Source organism: Lissotriton vulgaris, chromosome 7 (genome assembly GCF_964263255.1).
Source record: "Lissotriton vulgaris chromosome 7, aLisVul1.2, whole genome shotgun sequence".
NCBI classification, from domain to species: domain Eukaryota; kingdom Metazoa; phylum Chordata; class Amphibia; order Caudata; family Salamandridae; genus Lissotriton; species Lissotriton vulgaris.
The window spans coordinates 721,877,549-721,896,915 of NC_141695.1; the positions used below are offsets into that span (position 1 = coordinate 721,877,549).

Here is a 19,367-nt window from a genome sequence, read left to right on the forward strand (position 1 = left end):
ACAATTGGAGAGTTTTATGCCCAATTCTCTAAGCTCCAACATGATTTTGGAATAGCTCCCAATTACTTTTTTTAATTTGCACAGATTACGAGCATCCTTGTGGCTTAAAGACCAACTGTGAAAATTGAGAATATACCTTTGATGGATCTTATTAATAAAAAAATCATGTAGAATTAGAAACATATGTAGTCTATTGTTAACAGCACTGCCAGACGATTTGGAAAAGAACGAGACGTCTTGGGCTGTGAAATTAGATAATCCCGATTTAGACATCTACAGGAGCTTAGATCTTTCTGTTGAAATATTTGTATCTTCAAATCTTAAAGCCCAATTATATAAAACTATATTTCATCTTTATTTTACACCAGTTAAACTATTTATGTGGGGGAAAAGGGCGGATAATAAATATCCCAGATGTGGGGTAGGTCCGGACGCACTGATAAATATGTTTTATGAGTGTGGGAAACTGATTCCCCTAAAACTAGGGCTGCTTGGCTACTGGAAGAATCTATTTGGTATTACATCTGAGCCGACCCCCACATTAGCAATCTTGAGATATGATAGCTCTTTGGGTCTTAATAAGGAACAAGAATATTGCCTTTTTCTGGGCACAGCTATTTTTAGAATAATGTTAGCAGCCTGTTGGAAAGACATAGAACCCCCGACTTTTCAGATGTGGCTAGCCAGACTTCTTGGAGTTTGGAAACAAGAGGCAGCCCTATATGCATGCAGGGGAGGCAAGTCAGAATTCGAGGGCTAAAAATATGGGGATATATCTCGGAATGGAGCAGAGAAGCTAGGGGATTGGAATAGGATGGAATTTACAAAATGCTACTAAAAGTTTTATGAAAGAATTTGGTGCTATATTTAAATAAGCTATGTATCTTTATGAATTTTATTTTGATCAACTGCTATTTATTTCTATATACTATATTTATCACATTTATTTCAATTTAATAGATATGTGTATTGAATTTGTGATATATTGTTTTTATATATTGTAACCAACTATTTCTATGAACTGATATGTCATTGATTATTTTTGTAAAGTGGTCTACTCTGGGTATGAATTAAAAAAAAAAAAAGGAAAAGCATCTGTTGTTTGCTTATCAGTTTGGCTCCGCTTGATGAGTCTTCACAAAACTTTCCCATAAAAATGTTTTTCCACCTCAGCTCCTTCCTGAAAAGTTTCAGGGTGCTCTGCTGGGGTAAAACTGGGTTGGTGTGCACTGAAAGTCTATGGTATATCTATGTGACAGAGGACATTTGTGTTCCTTTGGCTTTTCCATGGTTATCTCTAGTGCAGTGCTGTGTGCACTACCCAATACTTCTAACTCTCACAAATGTTAGACCAATTTGCATTGCCAATGCTTGTTTTTAATCTGTCATGTGGCTACCTGGCAGTATCTGACATATTAAGTGAGTTTGGGTGATTGAGCACAGAGACATTTTTCTTGTCTTTCATTCTTGAAAGAGGGATGAAGGAAGAAGGACCTCCAGAAGCTGCCTCTGCAGTTTAAAACCCCAATGCTAGTAGTAGGGTCTGAAGGTCAATGCACTCCATGGATAGAGGACTGCATCAAGGATAGAGAGGTTCATTGTGAATCAACCTAATAATACCAGTATAAACACATTGATGAAACCTCATTCCAAAAACAGCACTTTGAAACACCTGGCCAAATCAAGAAATATTCTGGAACTGAGGAAGGCATTGGAGACTTGGATCTTCTCAAACGGATGAAGAAGTGTCACACAACAAGTAGACAGAAATTATTCCATCAGAGAGGACATGGACAATACAGAACTCCTGATCATACCCACCTCATCCCGCAACAAGTCACCCCCAAAGAACCGCATACACAGCTACCTCACAGCCTTCTTCACTCTATTGCAGACATTAATGCGCCTACACTTTCTCAGCGACACAATCTGAGCAAACTTGTCATTGCTATGCTACACGGAATTAAAACAAAGAAACAATGAAACACTTCTCGCATGGATCACACCAGAAACCCACAATCTTCTATCTAAGCACACCCACGGAGCAGGGTGCTCTGGTCTGCAAATGTACTGCGGAACCTTGACGGAAGCTTACGAGCTATATATAGATGCAATCAAACTAGAGGTACATGCCAGGTGACCTCTGGATGGTTTGTGAGTGCGGAGAGAAGGTGGTGGAGAGTTCGGAGACAAATAGCTAGCCCTCTGATAAGCATCCTAGTTCACTTCTTAACAATGTAGGCACATTTTTACCACTGGTGAGAACACCTGAGCATCCTCCTGGTAAATCGATAAACAATAGGAACCCCCCATCTCCTACTCACTCTTCTTTTCCGGTAAATGTGTAGGACCGGATCCATGGGTTGGGAACAGAGAGTCTCGGGGCAAGGCTGAGTGATGGCAGGAAAGCCGAGAGTGACCCCTCCAGCAAGTGGGGGCTGCCGCAGACCGCATACTCTGTTTTACACATGTAGGGACATTTTGCGAAGAAACAGGTGTTGTTTGCTGTGAAAGATAAGCACAGTGATCAATATTTTACACTGTTTGGCTTAATGCTTGCATCAGATACAGAGTATGTCACCGAGTTGCTACTCATACCAGCCCACCTGCGCAGAAACTTGAAAACAGCTGTGACAAATCTACCACTAACAGCTGATGACGATGTCTGGTGAACTGCATCCCCTCACTTCAGACACTGTTTCTTTTCTTTATCAACCTCTTGTACTACAGGCATACTTTAGATTTGAAAAAAACGTATTTATGAAATACCAATTATAGTTTCCCAATGAATATCTATCTGGTCAGGTTTAAAGTAAAACAGCAGTGAGTGCAGCATCACTCAATCCCTTGTATAATTAATCTTTACAGTGATTTGTGTGGCTGTTCTCAGCCTGACTCACCCAATCATTGAGATAGATTAAACGGGAAACGGGCTTTCCTTCACGGGCAAAGCCACGCGTGCCGTTTCCCTGCAAGCTTAACCACGCATGCCGTAACCACACATATGCCTTAACCACGCAAATGCATGGTTAAGGCAGTATGTGGTCTAGATGCGTGGAAGGGCGGGTCCAGGAACAGGAAGATCTGGAGAGGACGCGGTGAGGTAAGTGGGGCTGGAGCCTGATTTTGTGGGGGGGTAGTTTTTAAGGGTTGGGGTAGTTTTTAGGGCTCAGGGGGGTCGGGTAGGTTTTAGGGTTTTGGGGTAGGGGTAATGTTTAAGGGTCAGGGGAGTCTGTGTCGTTTTTTGGGCTCGAGGGGGGGGGGGTGTTGGGGTGTGATCTTTGCCACACATCTCTTTATCCGTCATGCCTTTACCACAAAATTGCATAGTAAAGGCATTTATTTTAATTATTTTATAAAGTTTTATATATAACTCTTAAAGACCATCTTTTTACTTTGTAGGGTAAAGGTTGACGATTTTGGGTGACACCATTTTGGAAGGCTTTAGGTTTTTGAGGAATGTAGCAATGTCTTCCAACGCCCTGGGCAAACTGACAGCTCGCATCCAATATAAAGTGATGCGGCCTGCATTCATAATTCAGGGCAGAGCCTCGGACAGTGACAGCTGGTCTTTATGGACATTGGTTCTCCATCCTGCTTATTTTCTACTCCTATTTTATGGTACTAATAGTGAATATTAGCCTGTTATTCATTATTTACTTATTAAAAAATGCAGACCCTTGGTCGGAGGGTCCAGCAGCAGTCTGAGACAGGGTGTGGAATTACTTATGCCAGGTATAAAACAGATTGGCAATGGCTGGTGAACGCCCATCCCTGACTTTAGGAGCCTGCCACAGCTCAGGGCCTCTTAATTTGTGATGTTTTGCAGCATCATCCTTTCAGAGAACCCCTTGCCCTTTACACTTAAGCCCTACATTGCCCAGGGTTATCCCTCAATCAGACTGTCACTAAGTCCTTCATTTGAGCCGGTGGGTTCCACAGGCACTTTTTTCCTTATAAGACAAGAGAGGGGAAAACAAATAAACTGGAAAAGAGAAGAAGACGGAAAACCTGTGAGACGGAGAAAGCAGAAGCCTGCAAGAGTGAGATAAAGGGGCAGGGAGAGGCTGGCAGTGGATTAAAAAAGGCATGAGGTGGATTCAAGACTACGCAGCCTTGGTATTCGGCGCAGGGACATTTAATAGCTCTGGCCACAGTGCTTTGGGAACCGGCACTATAAGCACTGCTATCACCTGACACACTCTTGCATCTCATCAGAGGGTGGGGAGCCTCACTGACCCCACAATACCATGTGACGAGATGCGGTGAAAAAGCAAGAAGCTTAAAACTGAAGTCTGTGCAGTGAATACAGTATTCACAGCGTTGGTGTCAGCTCTCAGGTGCCTGCTTCAGTGCATGAGGCAGGAAGGCGTCACTCAGCATGTCTCTCCAATTCTTACTTCAGCGCTTGGACGCCCTTGGGCAGCAACCGCGCTCAATAAATGTATTTCTAATTCTAATTCTAATTCTAGTCTGGCCGAGGGTACATCTATCAGTAGCAGTGGTTAATTTGTAAAATAAAAAATGCCGGGGCTCTCCTCAGGAGGCAGAGCTAACAGGAGAAATGTGCTGGGGCAAACTGCCTCCTGACTTGAGCCCAGGCACTTATTATTCTGGAGAAAACTTGACCTCATGGCTACAGCTGCTGATTTCGGAGCTGGGGAACCAGGTTCGAATCTCGGCGTAGCTCAACATCATGTGATTCTGTGGAAAATCACCTGCCTTCCAAATGAGTGGGTCCTTAACTGGTCCTATAGGCACCGGTGCGGAGTATTAGGTGCCGGTGCTGAGCACCTGAAAGCACCTTCTCAAATTAGGCACTAATCAGCAGCTGAGGAGCTTAAGCACACTGATGCAGACAACAGAAGTGAGGTAACTGAGAACAAATCTGCTACATCTTGTGTGTGAGCCTGTAAGTGAGACAATGTGTGTAAGCATGTGTATGTGTGATCACGTGTTTGTGTGTGTGTAAATATTTGTAAGTGAAAGTAAGAGTGAGTGACAGATTAAGTGGAAATAAGTGATTCACAGTGAGAGGGAGACTGAGGCTGAGTGATAGAAACAGTGACATTGAGTGAGATTGAGAATGAGTGTGAGTGAATCGATGTAAGTGAGCATGAGTGAGAGTGTGTTAAGCTTTCAAGTCTGCATCTGGCCCGGCATCTTGGAAGTAATTGATAGCATATGGGGTACCAATGGCAAATTGCTGGAGTGAGGAAGCTAGAGGCGGTTCTTGACATAGAGGGTATTAATGGTAAAATGCTGGTGCTGGCACATTGGAGGTAATTCTTGGCATACGAGGAACGTGGAGCAAAATGCTAGAGGTGATTCTTGGGATACGGGGCAACTATGAAAAATGAAGGCACTGGCATATTTGACATACTTATGGTATAATGGAAAACCATTGCAAAAGCTGAGAAGGGCATATTAAATGTAATTCTTGGCATAAGGGGCATCTATGTGAGAATACTAGTCCATTAGAGGTTTGTTTTGCAATATGAGATACACTGGCTAAATGCTGGAGCTGCCATACTGAATGTAAATGTTGACCTTAGAGAGCACAGCATTTTTTACATATGCGTCACCAATGATGATAGGATGACATCAATTACAAACTTCTGTCACTGACCTACTGTAATTCTTGACATTGGGAGGACGGCACTCATTACATTTGGGGGCACATATTTCATATGGAATAGCAATGACTGAATCTGGTCCTGGCACAGTCGGGTAGTCAGTGAAATATTGGAGGTACACAATGCACATTTTGAAACAATATGTGGGCAGCTCCTGGGGAGCATCAGGCCTAATAGAATTGGCACACTGTGTAAGCACTTCAAAAATGAATTGGGCATTATAGAAAATGTCTTTGGACATCGTGCTTTAAAAAGCACTATTCGACCCAAGTTGTTGTTTTGCTTTTTTTTTTTAAACCAGATTCACAGCATTCAGAGTATGCTTTGTCCCCCTCTCAGGTGCTCAAATCTTGCTTGTAATTATAACAGTATGTATTTGGAGGGAGAGATAGTGCGTCTGTTTCTTTCAGTCAGAAACCTGTAACTATTTACCTATATTGGTACTTGCACATTACCTGGTGAGATGAAGAATACGCTCTGTAAGACTTCGTTCCGGGCAACCTCCAGGACCTCACTGGAGATATTTATGAACCTTCCAGCCACTGGGGGGACCCGCCGAAAGTCCAAAATCCTATGAATAGGAACACACAGTATTGCTAAAGTTTAGGTTAGTAGGACAGGACCTTGCTGGAACCTATCTAGAGACTTAAACCGTGCTTAATTTGTTCCGGTGTTTGCCTGTGCTTGGCACCAGCACTTATATACTAACATCGGCACATATTTATGGCAGTCTACCACATGGTGGCACTATAAGTCTATTTATTTTAACACTCACATGAGCAAAGTGTTTACCAATTCAATATCTGATCAAAAATGCCAGGGTGCAGAGACCATTCTTGCAACTTTGGATCACCTAGTACAGACCAAATTGTAACATTTGAAGGACTGTAATAATAAGTAGGTGTCATTGGTACTGGGATTTGGTAGAGTTGACAGGTGGCACAAGCAGCAGTGGCCTCATGAGAAATATCTTGGGCCCTGGCACTTGTGTTTTTTTACACAGCTGGAGCACTGGACCTAAGACATATAAACCAAATGGATGTGCCTGGTGAAAGCGCCACGAGTCATTGCAAGGCTTCAATTGACTTAAACCACAGCCCTTATATGTATTACAGACTAATATAGTTACAGGCTAGTTAAAGTTAGGGAATGACTTGTCTGTGGGCTAGGCAGTATCATGAACGAGCAGATCATTGCAGCTGGTTTAGCTGTACCATACCTGCTGAAGGCAGAGGAGTTCTGGTCTATATAAACATCTGTGTATTATATACATCAAGGGCCTGTGAAAGGCTAGTAGAGTCCCATCTCTATATGGCCTTCGGAAAGAACACATAACTTTGTAGGCAATGCTCCCAAAATGTCAGTCTGCTCAGAAAAGTGCGAGTGCAACCAACAATGTCTCCTTTTACAAAACTTAGATTAGAACCCTTTAGCGCCTACCACTCCACCCCTTGGGCTGCAACCCAACCGAACTACGAGTTTGTAGCCCCTCTCCTAGGTTATCACGCAGGAGACCACCCTGCTAACGTTGGCAACTAATAAGTATGCTACAACAGGGAGACCTGTGTGGGACAAAGTCAAGAGGTGTTCAACACAATAGCTAGAGATGACACAAAGATATGCAAAGTCTTGTAAGGGTATTTGCCATACAGAGCAAACATTGTTTTACAATAGAATAGAGACATATTCTCAGTGCAAAAAACCCTTTGCACTGCTTTGCATTACTTTGGGTCTGGGAGGAGGGGACGTTGCTGGGGCATCGACGGGGCAGATCAGTGCATAGACCATTAGGATTTGAGGCAATGCCCAATCTGCTACCCAGAATGGACTTTGCATCAAAATCTAACACCTAGTTGAAGCCGGCCTCAAGGAGAAACGTGTTTAGTTCTATAAAAAAAAAACAACATTGCATGTATTCTGCAGTGCACAGCACACATCCAAGCATCGGATCCTTTTGAGTTTCTCTAGGCATTGGAATTTGTATCCGAATAGTATGCTCCCAGTACAAATCCAACATTAGACAGCGCACACTCATCTCTGCACTGGGGTGTGAGGCTGGGTATTGCACAAGGCACTGTTTGTGGGCCAGCACAGATGATGATAGCAGCAACAGGCAATCTCACCAGGCATGACTGCTCTGTGTTTTCATCCATGCACTACACAGCACCACAGATTGGATTGTTCTGATGTATTACATGAACAGATAGTAAAGCCGTCAACAGGTGATTAGATCCATTGGCAAGAGACAGAGAGGATAGTGAGTGCACTTAAATATGTCCACCAGTGTACCAAGGGCTGCAGAGAGGTGGTCCTGGAATTCGTTTTCTAGCAACGCTTTAACTACATATGGGGAAGGATTCTGACACCTAATGATAGGAAAGTGGACGATTCTAGGAAGAATGTAACATCGCAGGAAAAGTGCCTTGGAAACTGAAGCTGTGCTCGCTCTAGTTGCAAAAATATTAAGAATGCTGGACATAAAGGGGAATGATCATGGGAGGAAATAACTTCAACACCCAGAGGGCACATAAGCTCTTTGTAGAAATAATGGCCCCTTTTTTTAGGTCTCGCCTAGGCAGCGCGCATGCGCTCCTCTAAGAGGGCCTTTAGCCATCGGTCTGCTCCTTTTGAAGCACACTTGTGCTTGTGTTGGCATCCACCTTGCGGGAGCGAGCAGTGGCACGCGTGCTAATTGAAAACATATGGCTTTCGCACCACCGCTGCTCACTCCCGCAAGGCGGAGGCCAGCACAAGCACAAGTGTGCTTCAAAACAGCTGCTGCTTGTTCTTTACACCGTTTCCACGCCACTTATGGGTGCGCTGCGCTGCCTCCAGAGCCAGTTCTCGTAATCTCTCCGTGCCTTACCCCCAACACCTCAGCTCAGGGCCAGACTGGGAACCAAAACTGGTCCTGGCAAAGTGCTCGGCCAGCCCCCTCCCCTCCTGAGGGGGTTGTGGGTGCCGCCGAGCTCTTTGCCGGGGCCGGTTTTTGCCCAATTTTGTTACAGGGCCGATTTTGCAGCTATGCTGCAAAAACGGCCCTGTAACAGAAACGGCCCCCAGGGGCCCCAAAACAGCCCCCACCCATGCGGCACACAGGGGGATTGCCCAGTGCCCGCTACGGCAAGTCCGGCCCTGATTCGCTTACGGCTTCGGAAGCATCTGTTCTTAATTGTTCAACATTTTATGTGCCCCTTTATTCATTTATAAAGTGCGCCACTTGAACTTTAAATGTAAGGAGCACAGCTGAGTACCACTAAATTGGACAGAATCTGTGTTGCGTTTCGACTGTTGAAGGTATCGTAGCATTTACATGAACACAGATTACATTGCCGTAATTCACATTCCTTTTTGGGGAGGGATATAAAGTGTTCCCTTAATCACGCTCAATGTGTTACTTTGAAGCACCATCTGCTTCTCAGAACCCCCGCACTCCACTTTACTGTTTGCCTTCTGTTTGTTTTTTTACCGTGCCAGTGGCTTCCTGCTGTTGGAGCCTGGGCACGAGTGCTGTGTGCATTGTTGCGAGTGGAACAACAAGTTGCAACTCAAAGCTCTACTTGCTGCTGCAACAGCTCTGCACTCAACACATAGGGATTGGAGCTGGCTGCTGCCTTCCACAGCTATCAGAAAGTGCGGGACACCCTGACCTCCATGGGACATTCTGTCCATCAACTGTGTTTTTTGCAATTTTCACCCCGAGTGTGCTGGGTATACTCAGACGTGAGTCCCAGGCTCTCCACACCACTGGAGTCAAGCTATCCAGGCTGAAGAAGGCTGATAGCCAGAAACCGGTCCTTGGATGCTTGATTCCGGTCTGGGAAAGACATGGCTTGGTAGTTCGGACTGGACTGTTCCCATGAGGCACAGGGTCAGAGCTGATTTGCATATAGCCAGTGTCTAACCCAGGGTGGTGTGGAGTGCAAAAAAACGATGGATTTAGGCCCAGATCCTTGTTCTGGGGTGAATGTATGACATTGTTTTACATTCTGTCCATCAACTGTGTTTTTTGCAATTTTCACCCCGAGTGTGCTGGGTATACTCAGACGTGAGTCCCAGGCTCTCCACACCACTGGAGTCAAGCTATCCAGGCTGAAGAAGGCTGATAGCCAGAAACCGGTCCTTGGATGCTTGATTCCGGTCTGGAAAAGACATGGCTTGGTAGTTCGGACTGGACTGTTCCCATGAGGCACAGGGTCAGAGCTGATTTGCATATAGCCAGTGGCTAACCCAGGGTGGTGTGGAGTGCAAAAAAACGATGGATTCAGGCCCAGATCCTTGTACTGGGGTGAATGTATGACATTGTTCTACATTCTGTCCATCAACTGTGTTTTTTGCAATTTTCACCCCGAGTGTGCTGGGTATACTCAGACGTGAGTCCCAGGCTCTCCACACCACTGAAGTCAAGCTATCCAGGCTGAAGAAGGCTGATAGCCAGAAACCGGTCCTTGGATGCTTGATTCCGGTCTGGGAAAGACATGGCTTGGTAGTTCGGACTGGACTGTTCCCATGAGGCACAGGGTCAGAGCTGATTTGCATATAGCCAGTGTCTAACCCAGGGTGGTGTGGAGTGCAAAAAAACGATGGATTTAGGCCTAGATCCTTGTACTGGGGTGAATGTATGACATTGTTCTACATTCTGTCCATCAACTGTGTTTTTTGCAATTTTCTCCATGGGACCCCAGCAGCCCCAGTTTGCTGCCCCCCTTCCTTGCTTTCAGGTATTCAAGAATAACATGTTTATAGCAACATTTCTTTTTGCACTAATTTATATGGTGTAATCTCAACCCGACCTAATGGTATTGGAGTGCTTTACACGCGTGCCAATTACAATACCTACGTTTACCTGATTTGCCAAGAGAATATTGCGTGTTTTTGCAGTGGCCTCCCTTCCATGCTTTCCTTCGTCAGGCTCTCTGTGTTACTTTAAAGCACCATGTGCTTCTCTGCCCCTCTCCACTCACCCTCAGTGGAAAAAAAACGTAACTCTGCATTGACTTTGATGTAACTTCAAAAACACTTTCGCGCTTTCATCATTTTAGAATCTGGATGCAATGACGGAAGAAGCAAAATACGGCGGCACACTATGCTAACTAAGCACAGATTTTTAGCTTAAGTAATTTTAAGCCACACCCTTAAGTTCATCAGCCACGCCCCTTTCAGAGACCCCCCACTTAAAGCCCTGGCTACAAGGATGACACATTTGAAGCCCCTGAAAATGCCCTACATTATAAATGACCGTATTGCCATTTTTGTAATCAGCACACAATTTTATTTTTAAAAATTACAACTCAGTTGTCTGTTTACAACAGCTGTTGAACTACTTTTGGATTTAGTGCAAAGCTTCTCTGTTTTCCCTAAGGGACTGTTTTAGTGTATCTGTTACTATTACAAGGGCACTACATGTTCCACCCACCCTTCTATAGTATAATGCCTGACCCTTACAGTTTCTTCAGTCTCTTGTGGCCTGTACAAGCCCATCCTGGCTTGATTGGCGGCTCTCACTCACCCGTTCACTAGTGGCATGTAAGCATCAGTAGATGTTGTAGCACCTTTAATAATGTGGTGCATGGCCATAAACTTACAAGGTCCCAAAGGCGAGACCTATTGGCTATGCCAATGCTTGTTAATTTACAGGTATGTCTGAGTTATCGTTGGGTAAATATCTTCATTGCTCTGGTAATTAGGATTGAGGCTGAGATAATTGGTCCTCTGGGTCCATTATTACTTTTCCCTCTTTACAGAATGGTGTGATCTTGCGCAAATCAAGTTCTCGCTCTCTCTCAGCCTCAGTTCTCATATTTGCCCCAAATTCTGAATACTTAATAACCGTCTGCACACCGGTATAAACCTCTCTCTCTGTAAATACATCACATTTATGTTTTTCACACACAGATTATGGGAAACCAGAGTCCTAGCAGTGAACGCATAAAGGACAGGTGCAGATTTGATTGCATACCTGTCGAGGTGGAAGGCGGCTATCTCTGCATTGTGCCGTTGAAAGTCGATGAAGTAGAAGAAGTCCTCCGGGGTCTCGTCTTCTCTTTTCTGTCTGAAAGAAATTGTAAATTACCAACGTGCAGGACAGCATGGGGGCTATGTCTGCGTGAGGGAGTTCTGTGAAAGCTGGAAAACAATAACAACAAACAAGTTGATTGATAGAGAGCAATGGTGCTCTTTCATTTGTTGGGGTGTATTATATAATCATGGGTAGTGCGCACCTACATTTAATCCTTTGTTGTGTTATCCTGTGATAGTAGAATGTGTACTGTGATAAAATGAAACGTGATGTGTTAGAGACATTTTTCATATAAATGTGGAGAAATTAATAATGCAGTACATGCGTGTCTAGCTGAAAACATTAACGTGTAGATTTGCGCTAACTGTTTGCATTTATTCCCGCATCTGATGTGCCCATGTAACCTGTTGATTTAGAAATGCTCAATGCAAGATAGCATTTATATGTAAACTTATGAGCAGGGCAGGACTGGCTGTAGCAGGCACCGGGCATTTCCCCGGTGGGCCACCAGGGTGGGGGCCAATTTTTGGCCCTCTGGGCCTTTTTTGTCACAGGGCCGTTTTTGTAGCATAGCTGCAATATCCGCCCTTGTAACAAAATCGTCTGAAACCAGCCCTGAAAAACAGCTCAGCTACACCCCCACACCCCGGAGCCAGCCGAGCATTTGCCAGGGCCGGTTTTGGTTCCCAGTCTGGCCCTGCTCATGAGGCCTATGTATTATTTTCTTATGTTGTCCGGTTTCTGCAGGCCTGAAATGTATTTTCCCTGGTGCTCTTTAGTCATAGAGGCTGTTTGAATTCCATGTGCCTGTTAGATTTGTTCCTTTCTCATGTTTCTGTTGCAGGTGGAGAAACCTGTATGTGTTAGTTAGAATGACTCTTTTGTTTTAGTAGCTAGTCTTAAGGGAGGAAAGAATACAATTACCCAAGGGACTGTGTTTTTCTCACTGGAGAAGGCATGGGAATCAAGGTCATCGTACCAGGAGCTGGGAGTATCGAAACTAACTGGAAAATCATCTATGAGGAGCGAGCAACTGGATGAGGTGATCAGAAGACGAGTAGGGGGCGTGATCAGATATTTTGGTGTTTGAATTAGGGACAGTGCCTTGGGGGTTGAGAGAGGAGAGGAGATCAATAAGGAGAAAAGGAGCATCTTAGAACGAGCTCTGTAGCCTTGGGCTACTTGACCCATACAAAGTGAGTGCACTTCTTAGGAAGACTTCACTCGCTGACACCTTTTCCTGACTTGCCTCAGGAATGCTAAGTAGGGATGGCACGTTAGTGGTAGAGTAGGGACAGACTAATGCTTTTTACTTACGACCTTCCAGAGAAGACCAATCTAGACGTGGGGGCACTTATTGACTGCGTTCTGGTCTTGGAATTTGTCATCCTTTTCATGTTCCAGAAGCTAAATTTCGGTCATAGGTTAGGCTATACATTAGTTCCAATGTATTTTTACAACCTTGTCTTGAAGTGCTTGAATGTCCAGTTGTTTTTGGCTTCGTAATAAACTCACTAAACCTGACAACTTGGAGTCTGTGATTCTGTGGAGTCCTGATTCTTTGTGCTGTTGATTCCAACTGAATTAGTTATTTTTCCTCTCTACACTTTTAAAGCAGACACCAAAGGTTCATCCACTGAGTGTTCCAGAGTACAATTGAGAGAGGGAACCCGGCTCCTTCACAAAGATAGCATTACCAGTCACATGACTTGATAAGGCAGGGTGGTGACAGGCAGCCTAGTGCAGGAGCTGTGAGGTGTTCCACGAGCACACTGGCAATCTATAGTTTCACTCTCTCTCAGTCGTGGCCGGCATAGCTGGCAGGTGGGGTGGAGGGAATGGGGGGGTCATGTTGTGTGGCGGGAAGAAAAAGCCCAATGAGAGAACAGAGAGGCGATCCATTGATGCACCTTTTTTCCCCAATGCTCGAAGAATTGAACTAGCTTGTGCAGGATTATTAAAGTTCACTATTATACAGTCACCTGCTGATGTTTTGTGGGACTGGCCTATCCAGCCAACCCTTTGAGCCATTAAAATTCTTCTATCAAAATCTGAGTGGGAGGATGGTAAGTTTTCACCCTTCTTGCCAGCCAGTGTACTACTTTATTCTCAAGCTGAGGGTAGTTTTCCTGTGCATCCTTCTTCAAAGGAGGTACATCCACCAACGCAAGCATATAAAGAGTGACCGCCGGAGGTAGTTGGATGGGAATATCAGAGGAGTGATCACCCAAATGAAGATTTTGAGATGTACTAGGAGCAGCCGACCCTATATTAGCACGATTCCTTTGAGCAAGCACTTGGTCAGTGACTAAAGTTGGCCGACCGAGATTATCCCCGGATAAGCGAGAGGGAGAAAATTGATGATGATTACAAATGCTCAAAGGTGAAGGTAATAAGGCTCCAGATGGAACCTGAGCCTAGGACAGGGGTAATGCTCCTACTCCTAAGTTACCAGCAACTTCACTCAGAGGAATTCTAAGACCTGTATTTGACATGGTTCTAACTGAGTCTCTGGGCTGGCTGCTAATGCTTAGATGTAAATTGTTCAGAGACCCTTTTAAACAACCAACTGTTTTGTCTATTGCAGTTATCTGAGAGCCAAAATCATTTAGAGCCTCGATCATCTTAGTTTGAAGATTTTTCAAGAATGACTCAAGTGTGCCCTTTGCTATGTCCTGCCCAGGAGCTGTAACTATACTGGGAGCAGATATAACTGAAATCTTCTTAAGGCCGGTTGTTGCCTTCCTGATTGAATTTGCAGGAAGAGACTGTGATGAGTAAGATGTTTTATGTTGAGTACCCGTTTTACGAAAGTTATCAGTGCATTTCAGTATAGCATCACTAACAGTAGGCTGTACAGCATGGGTGCAGAGAGAGCTGGTCAAAGGAGCTTGGATAGAAAAAGCAGGTGGAAGAGATGCTCTAGTGGTAATGTTGACAGAAGCAACGACTGCCTCACTTTGCGCCTTTATATCATGCGATAAAAAACGATGATTAACAGCCAGCTCTATTTCAGCACTAGTAATCTCATCGAAGGGCACCCCCACAGCTTGGTTTAAGAATGTCAGTATAGTATTGCTAGCTCTCATCTTTTTTCAGTCGCTTCTGAGGTTTCTTCCTTTCTCTTCTCCATCCTTAATAAGTCAGGCTAGCTCAGGCTACAAGGTGGCAGGCTACATAGAAAGGTGCAACTCCCAGCAGACAGAAGGGCCATGAAGTCAGGTGGTATACAACAAAAATAGCACCACTCGCCGTCTCCAGATTCCAAAGTCCAAGGTCCAGAAGTAAGAGAATGGGCCCAATCCAGTCTCTTCCGGGCGATGAAGGGCCCGCTTTGGCCTTGACCCGAGTGCATCTCACTCTTGACCCACATGGCGGAGCCCAATTACCTTTTCATAGAGCCTCCTGGTGCGAGAAGGATGGCAGCAGCTTCTTCTTCCACAAGGAATGACTGGGACTTGCAGTCCGCCCCTAGTCAGCGACAACAATGGCTCCTAAGTCCTGATATTTGCTTTTCCTTTTCGGATTTATTAATCAACTAAACAGAAGATTTGTATCAGAAATGTCCTTCTTTTCTTTCTTTTCCTGGGGAATTTTAGATTCTTCTGGCATTCGTCTCCATCCAGGTAAATGGGTAAAAATAAAAAGAAACAAAAGTGGCACAGGTCAGCGTTAGGTTCGGATTTCTACCCGTATCAGGGAAGGGAGTGTAGGATTCACACCATTGAAAATAGGCAAGCGGATTGAGGGAATGGATAGTGCCTTCACCCATGAAAACAGAAGAGGTACAGGCTTAATCACATGTGTTCCCTCTGGAAGGACTGTGTCCGTCCCTCTACCTGCCTCCCACTGTAGTGTAGTTCCTATATTCCCAATAGGCTCTGCGCTTTGAAATAATATATACTATAGATGTGACGTAGGACTTAGGTTGACTAGGTCTCAATCGAATATATTAGACTTAATTGTGAGTGCCAGCTAGCTCAGAGTTCACTAGAAACTTTCTATAATAAATAAAAAAAAAAAAGAAAGAAAAACAACCACATGAACAAGACAACTTTGTTTCCCAAGAATAAGAAATATATCTCTAGAGTGGCGGAAACAATAGATAGTTATTTCACTCAGTCAATCGTGCATGCTTCGTTTCACCAGAGGTGCAGAGAAATAGAGAGAAGGGCGTTTTCAATAAAAGTATTTATTGAACAGTCTTCTTTCTCATGCAGAAGAAATGAACTGCTACAATCGTAATACTGGTTGTGAATTACAATGCGTACAGTACAAAGAGTATTACAAAATAATACAATAAAAGCATGATATGGTTCTAAGCCATAAAATACATAGAAAACATACATTAATAAATAAAGACTAAAAATACTCAACTGGTGCTTCTAAAATACGCCTGCCCCGGTGTACCTAACCTAAGTCTAGTACGAGGGAAGAAGTAAGTCAGGTGAATCTATCCAAGAATTCTCTAAAGGTCTAATCAGCTCTGTACCTTGATTTAGAATGAAGGAGGTCTGGTATCTCTCTCTCTCTCTCTCTCTCTCTCTCTCTCTCTCTCTCTCTCTCTCTCTCTCTCTCTCTCAGGACTCGATTTCCCAACAACCCGCAAGGTAGCTTGGAAAAACTGGAGCTGGATTTCTCGGCAGGGGAAAAGACAGCTTCTTTATCAGCGCGTCTGCTGGAGGGTCGGCTTCCTTCGGCACTTGCTGCGGCGAGCTGTGTCGTGTAGGTAGATAGTCGAACTGCTCCAAACCACCGTATCTTTGCCAGGGCAAGTGTGGGCATATTTATATCTTGAAGGTGCCGAGATTGACGTAAGGTTGGACATAATAACGTCATCAAAGACTCCGTTCTTTGAAAACTCCATGAGTGACTGCTGAAGGTGGGTTTTTCCAAGAAATGGATTTTCGGAACTAGTGGAAGTAGCCATGCCGTATTTGGACTGCCTGAGCTATGTCTTAATATGGTTATGATTTCTATGCCTATATAAGGATATGGTGATTTACACCTATATAAGGGCATGAATCGGGAAAATTACACTAGGGTCCTAAAATGCTCTACAACACCACCTCGCAAGAACCTAGCATGCACCTGTCCAAGCCACATTCCTCCAGTAACGTGGCTGGGCGCTAGGCGAAATGGTTGGCCTCCTAGCGTCTTTGCGGCCATCTCTGCCCTGAACTCCATGCTCTGCAGACCCTGCTCCGTATCTTCTCCTCCAGAGTGTGCTCTATCTTGGCCGCCCATGAGTCTCATTCTTTATCACTTGGTAGATTTCAGCTCAGTGAAGTGAGCAGCCTCATTTCTACTCTCTTCACTCTGCACACTTTGCTTCAGCTTGGTTACTCCCAGCGTTGCTCAGCCTGGCCCTCCTGCCGAAAGCTTCCAGGTACTCTCAGCTGCAGCCTCCATGGACTTCTGCGGTGCCGTCTCCATCTGATTGCTGAAATCAAGGACTAACAGACCCAGGTGCCATCACTTTCACTGAGCGATCTGAAGGGATGATCTTGGAGTCCATGGCCCTGTAATTGGACATGTGCAGGCTCTGCCCCCGGGCACCCTGCGCACGACGGGTCAGGCAATGGTCAGGGAAGGGAGGTAAGGGCAGCAAACTGTTTGTCTCCGGTGTCTCGGCGTTGCAAGTTAGGCAGTGGTTCCTAGATCCTGTGCCGGGCTGGCACGTGCAGGGTGACCGCCCTGGTCCCAGTGGCAGCCACAGCGCGTGAAAGGCTCTGCGCCCCCCTTTCCCATTTCCTCCTTCTCCAATAATTCCCTCACTACCACTCACCAACAATGCATCTCATCTCTCTATAGCACCTTTCTGACAAACATTACATTTTTTATAGTGCTACTCATAGTTTACTCACACTCAGTTCTGTGATCTACATGGTACACGTTCTTTGTAGCAGGCATATTAACTCTCTGCGCTGTGTTGGTGGCAGGAGTGCCCCTGTGAATGCATGGTGAGCAATGCAACAGGGTGTGAGTAGGTTAAGAGGAGTGACTGCAGTGTGAGTGAGTTGACCATATGAATTTGCGTGCGGATGTAAGTGCAGAGTGGGATGAATGGAAGCATGGTTAGTGATGGGGTTTGAGTGAGATTGCAGATTGAGCAGTGAGGGGGACAGGTGAGTGAAGTGTCACATGAGTAAAGGGTGAGTAGTGTGCTTGTGTGACTGCATAGTGAGGTACAGGGTGAACAGCACAAGTGCATTGTGAGTGCAATGTGATCACTGTGATTGCAGGGTGAGCGGGTGAATGGTGTGAGTGCATGGTGATCGCTGTGAGTGCAGGGTGTGCTTGAAACTGAAGGGCGAGAATGAGGAGTGAGTTGTCTGGATGCAGGGTGCATTCACAGACACTTGAAGCACCTCAACATGTTATTGACGGCAGCGTAGTATTTCAGATATGTTAAATTATTGCTATTGTGGCATCAATCCTGGATCGAGGGCTCAAGGAAATAGATAATGTGCTGATCTTGCAACAAGCTACCAGTCTTATGATTAGGGTTGCCATCTCATTGTTTTGATGTCACAGATGGTACAAAAATAAACAGTCACCTAAAGCTGTATTTTCAGCACTTATATTGGCATTCCTCTTGCAACAAATATGAATAGAAAGCACTTTAAATTGTGTTCTGGGGCTGCCTGAATGATCCATGACTGATTATTGGAGCAAACAAAAGTCACATTACAAATGAATAAATACTTTTTTATGTATAACTCTATTCAGTGTCAAGACGAGGTATTTGCAGGCTCTTTAAACAACACATAGCTGCCATTTTACTTTTGGCAACCCAACTTTATATGCGTTTTCATGAAATGTATTCCCACACTACAGCAGTAAATGTAAAATATAAATGTAAGGAATAGGCAGAGTGTGGGCCCACGGGGTATTGGAACTAGAAAGAAAAAAACTAAGCCTTGGTAACTAGTTTACAATGTTATGAAAATGGTTCTAATTAGAGCACAGAAATGTCATAGCACCGGATACTGAACAATGATCCATAACAGAAGTGCCCAAGACTCCAGAAGCAATCCCAGCGGATCTGCGTGAGTTGTTTTGGGTGTAAGACCCCTTTCAAGTCTTTGTAGTAGAATCTTGGGCTTAGTAAAGGCTGGACTTCAGGTGAAAGACCAAATCTTCTCAGGCTTGTAATTGATGTACTAGAAATACAGCTCTGTCACCACCTGGACTGCAACTAGAAGCACTGGAGCTTCGAAACTGTAGAACCACAGCACTTTATAAAGACTAGAAAAAGACTGGAGCATGGAGAATCAGACACCTGAGAGAAGCAGCCAGTAAGAGCTGCAAAGCAATAATGTGCAACTTGAGAACTGTCTACTCATTGAAGATTCTATACATTAAAGCCCAGATTTACTAAGAGTTCATGCAACACAGGGCAGCAAGCAAAGTTGCAGTGCTTTTTTTTTCAAAGCAATGCAAACAGCCATTTGCATTGCTTTGTAAATACCCCAAATATTTTGCAACTGGTCTGTTAAAAAAAACAGTACCACAAATATAAAGCAACATCTTTGTAAATCTGGGCCTAAATGTATTGCAGCAAAGCTCAGAAGTGCTGGTATTCTCCCTTAAAAATAGGAAAGTGCAAGGATTCAGTACCTAATAGTACTGGCCCATTTAAAGCACTGGTTTGATAATGACTAAATAATATGACAAACAGGCAATGGCTTTTAGTAACTAGTGCATTG

At 44.5% G+C, this 19,367-nt stretch overlaps 1 protein-coding gene across 1 annotated transcript in view; it reads right to left on the bottom strand.

Annotated features, from left to right (window-relative positions):
• The window catches only part of FAM20A (FAM20A golgi associated secretory pathway pseudokinase), a 377,577-nt gene that overhangs the window by 106,675 nt on the left and 251,535 nt on the right, over positions 1-19,367 (bottom strand). The window contains exons 5-7 of the mRNA XM_086930966.1: positions 11,596-11,688; positions 6,092-6,207; positions 2,325-2,505 (exon numbers count right to left, since the gene is read on the bottom strand). Of these exons, the coding sequence (XP_086787092.1) occupies positions 2,325-2,505; positions 6,092-6,207; positions 11,596-11,688 (390 nt within the window). The remainder of the gene's footprint in view (positions 1-2,324; positions 2,506-6,091; positions 6,208-11,595; positions 11,689-19,367) is intronic.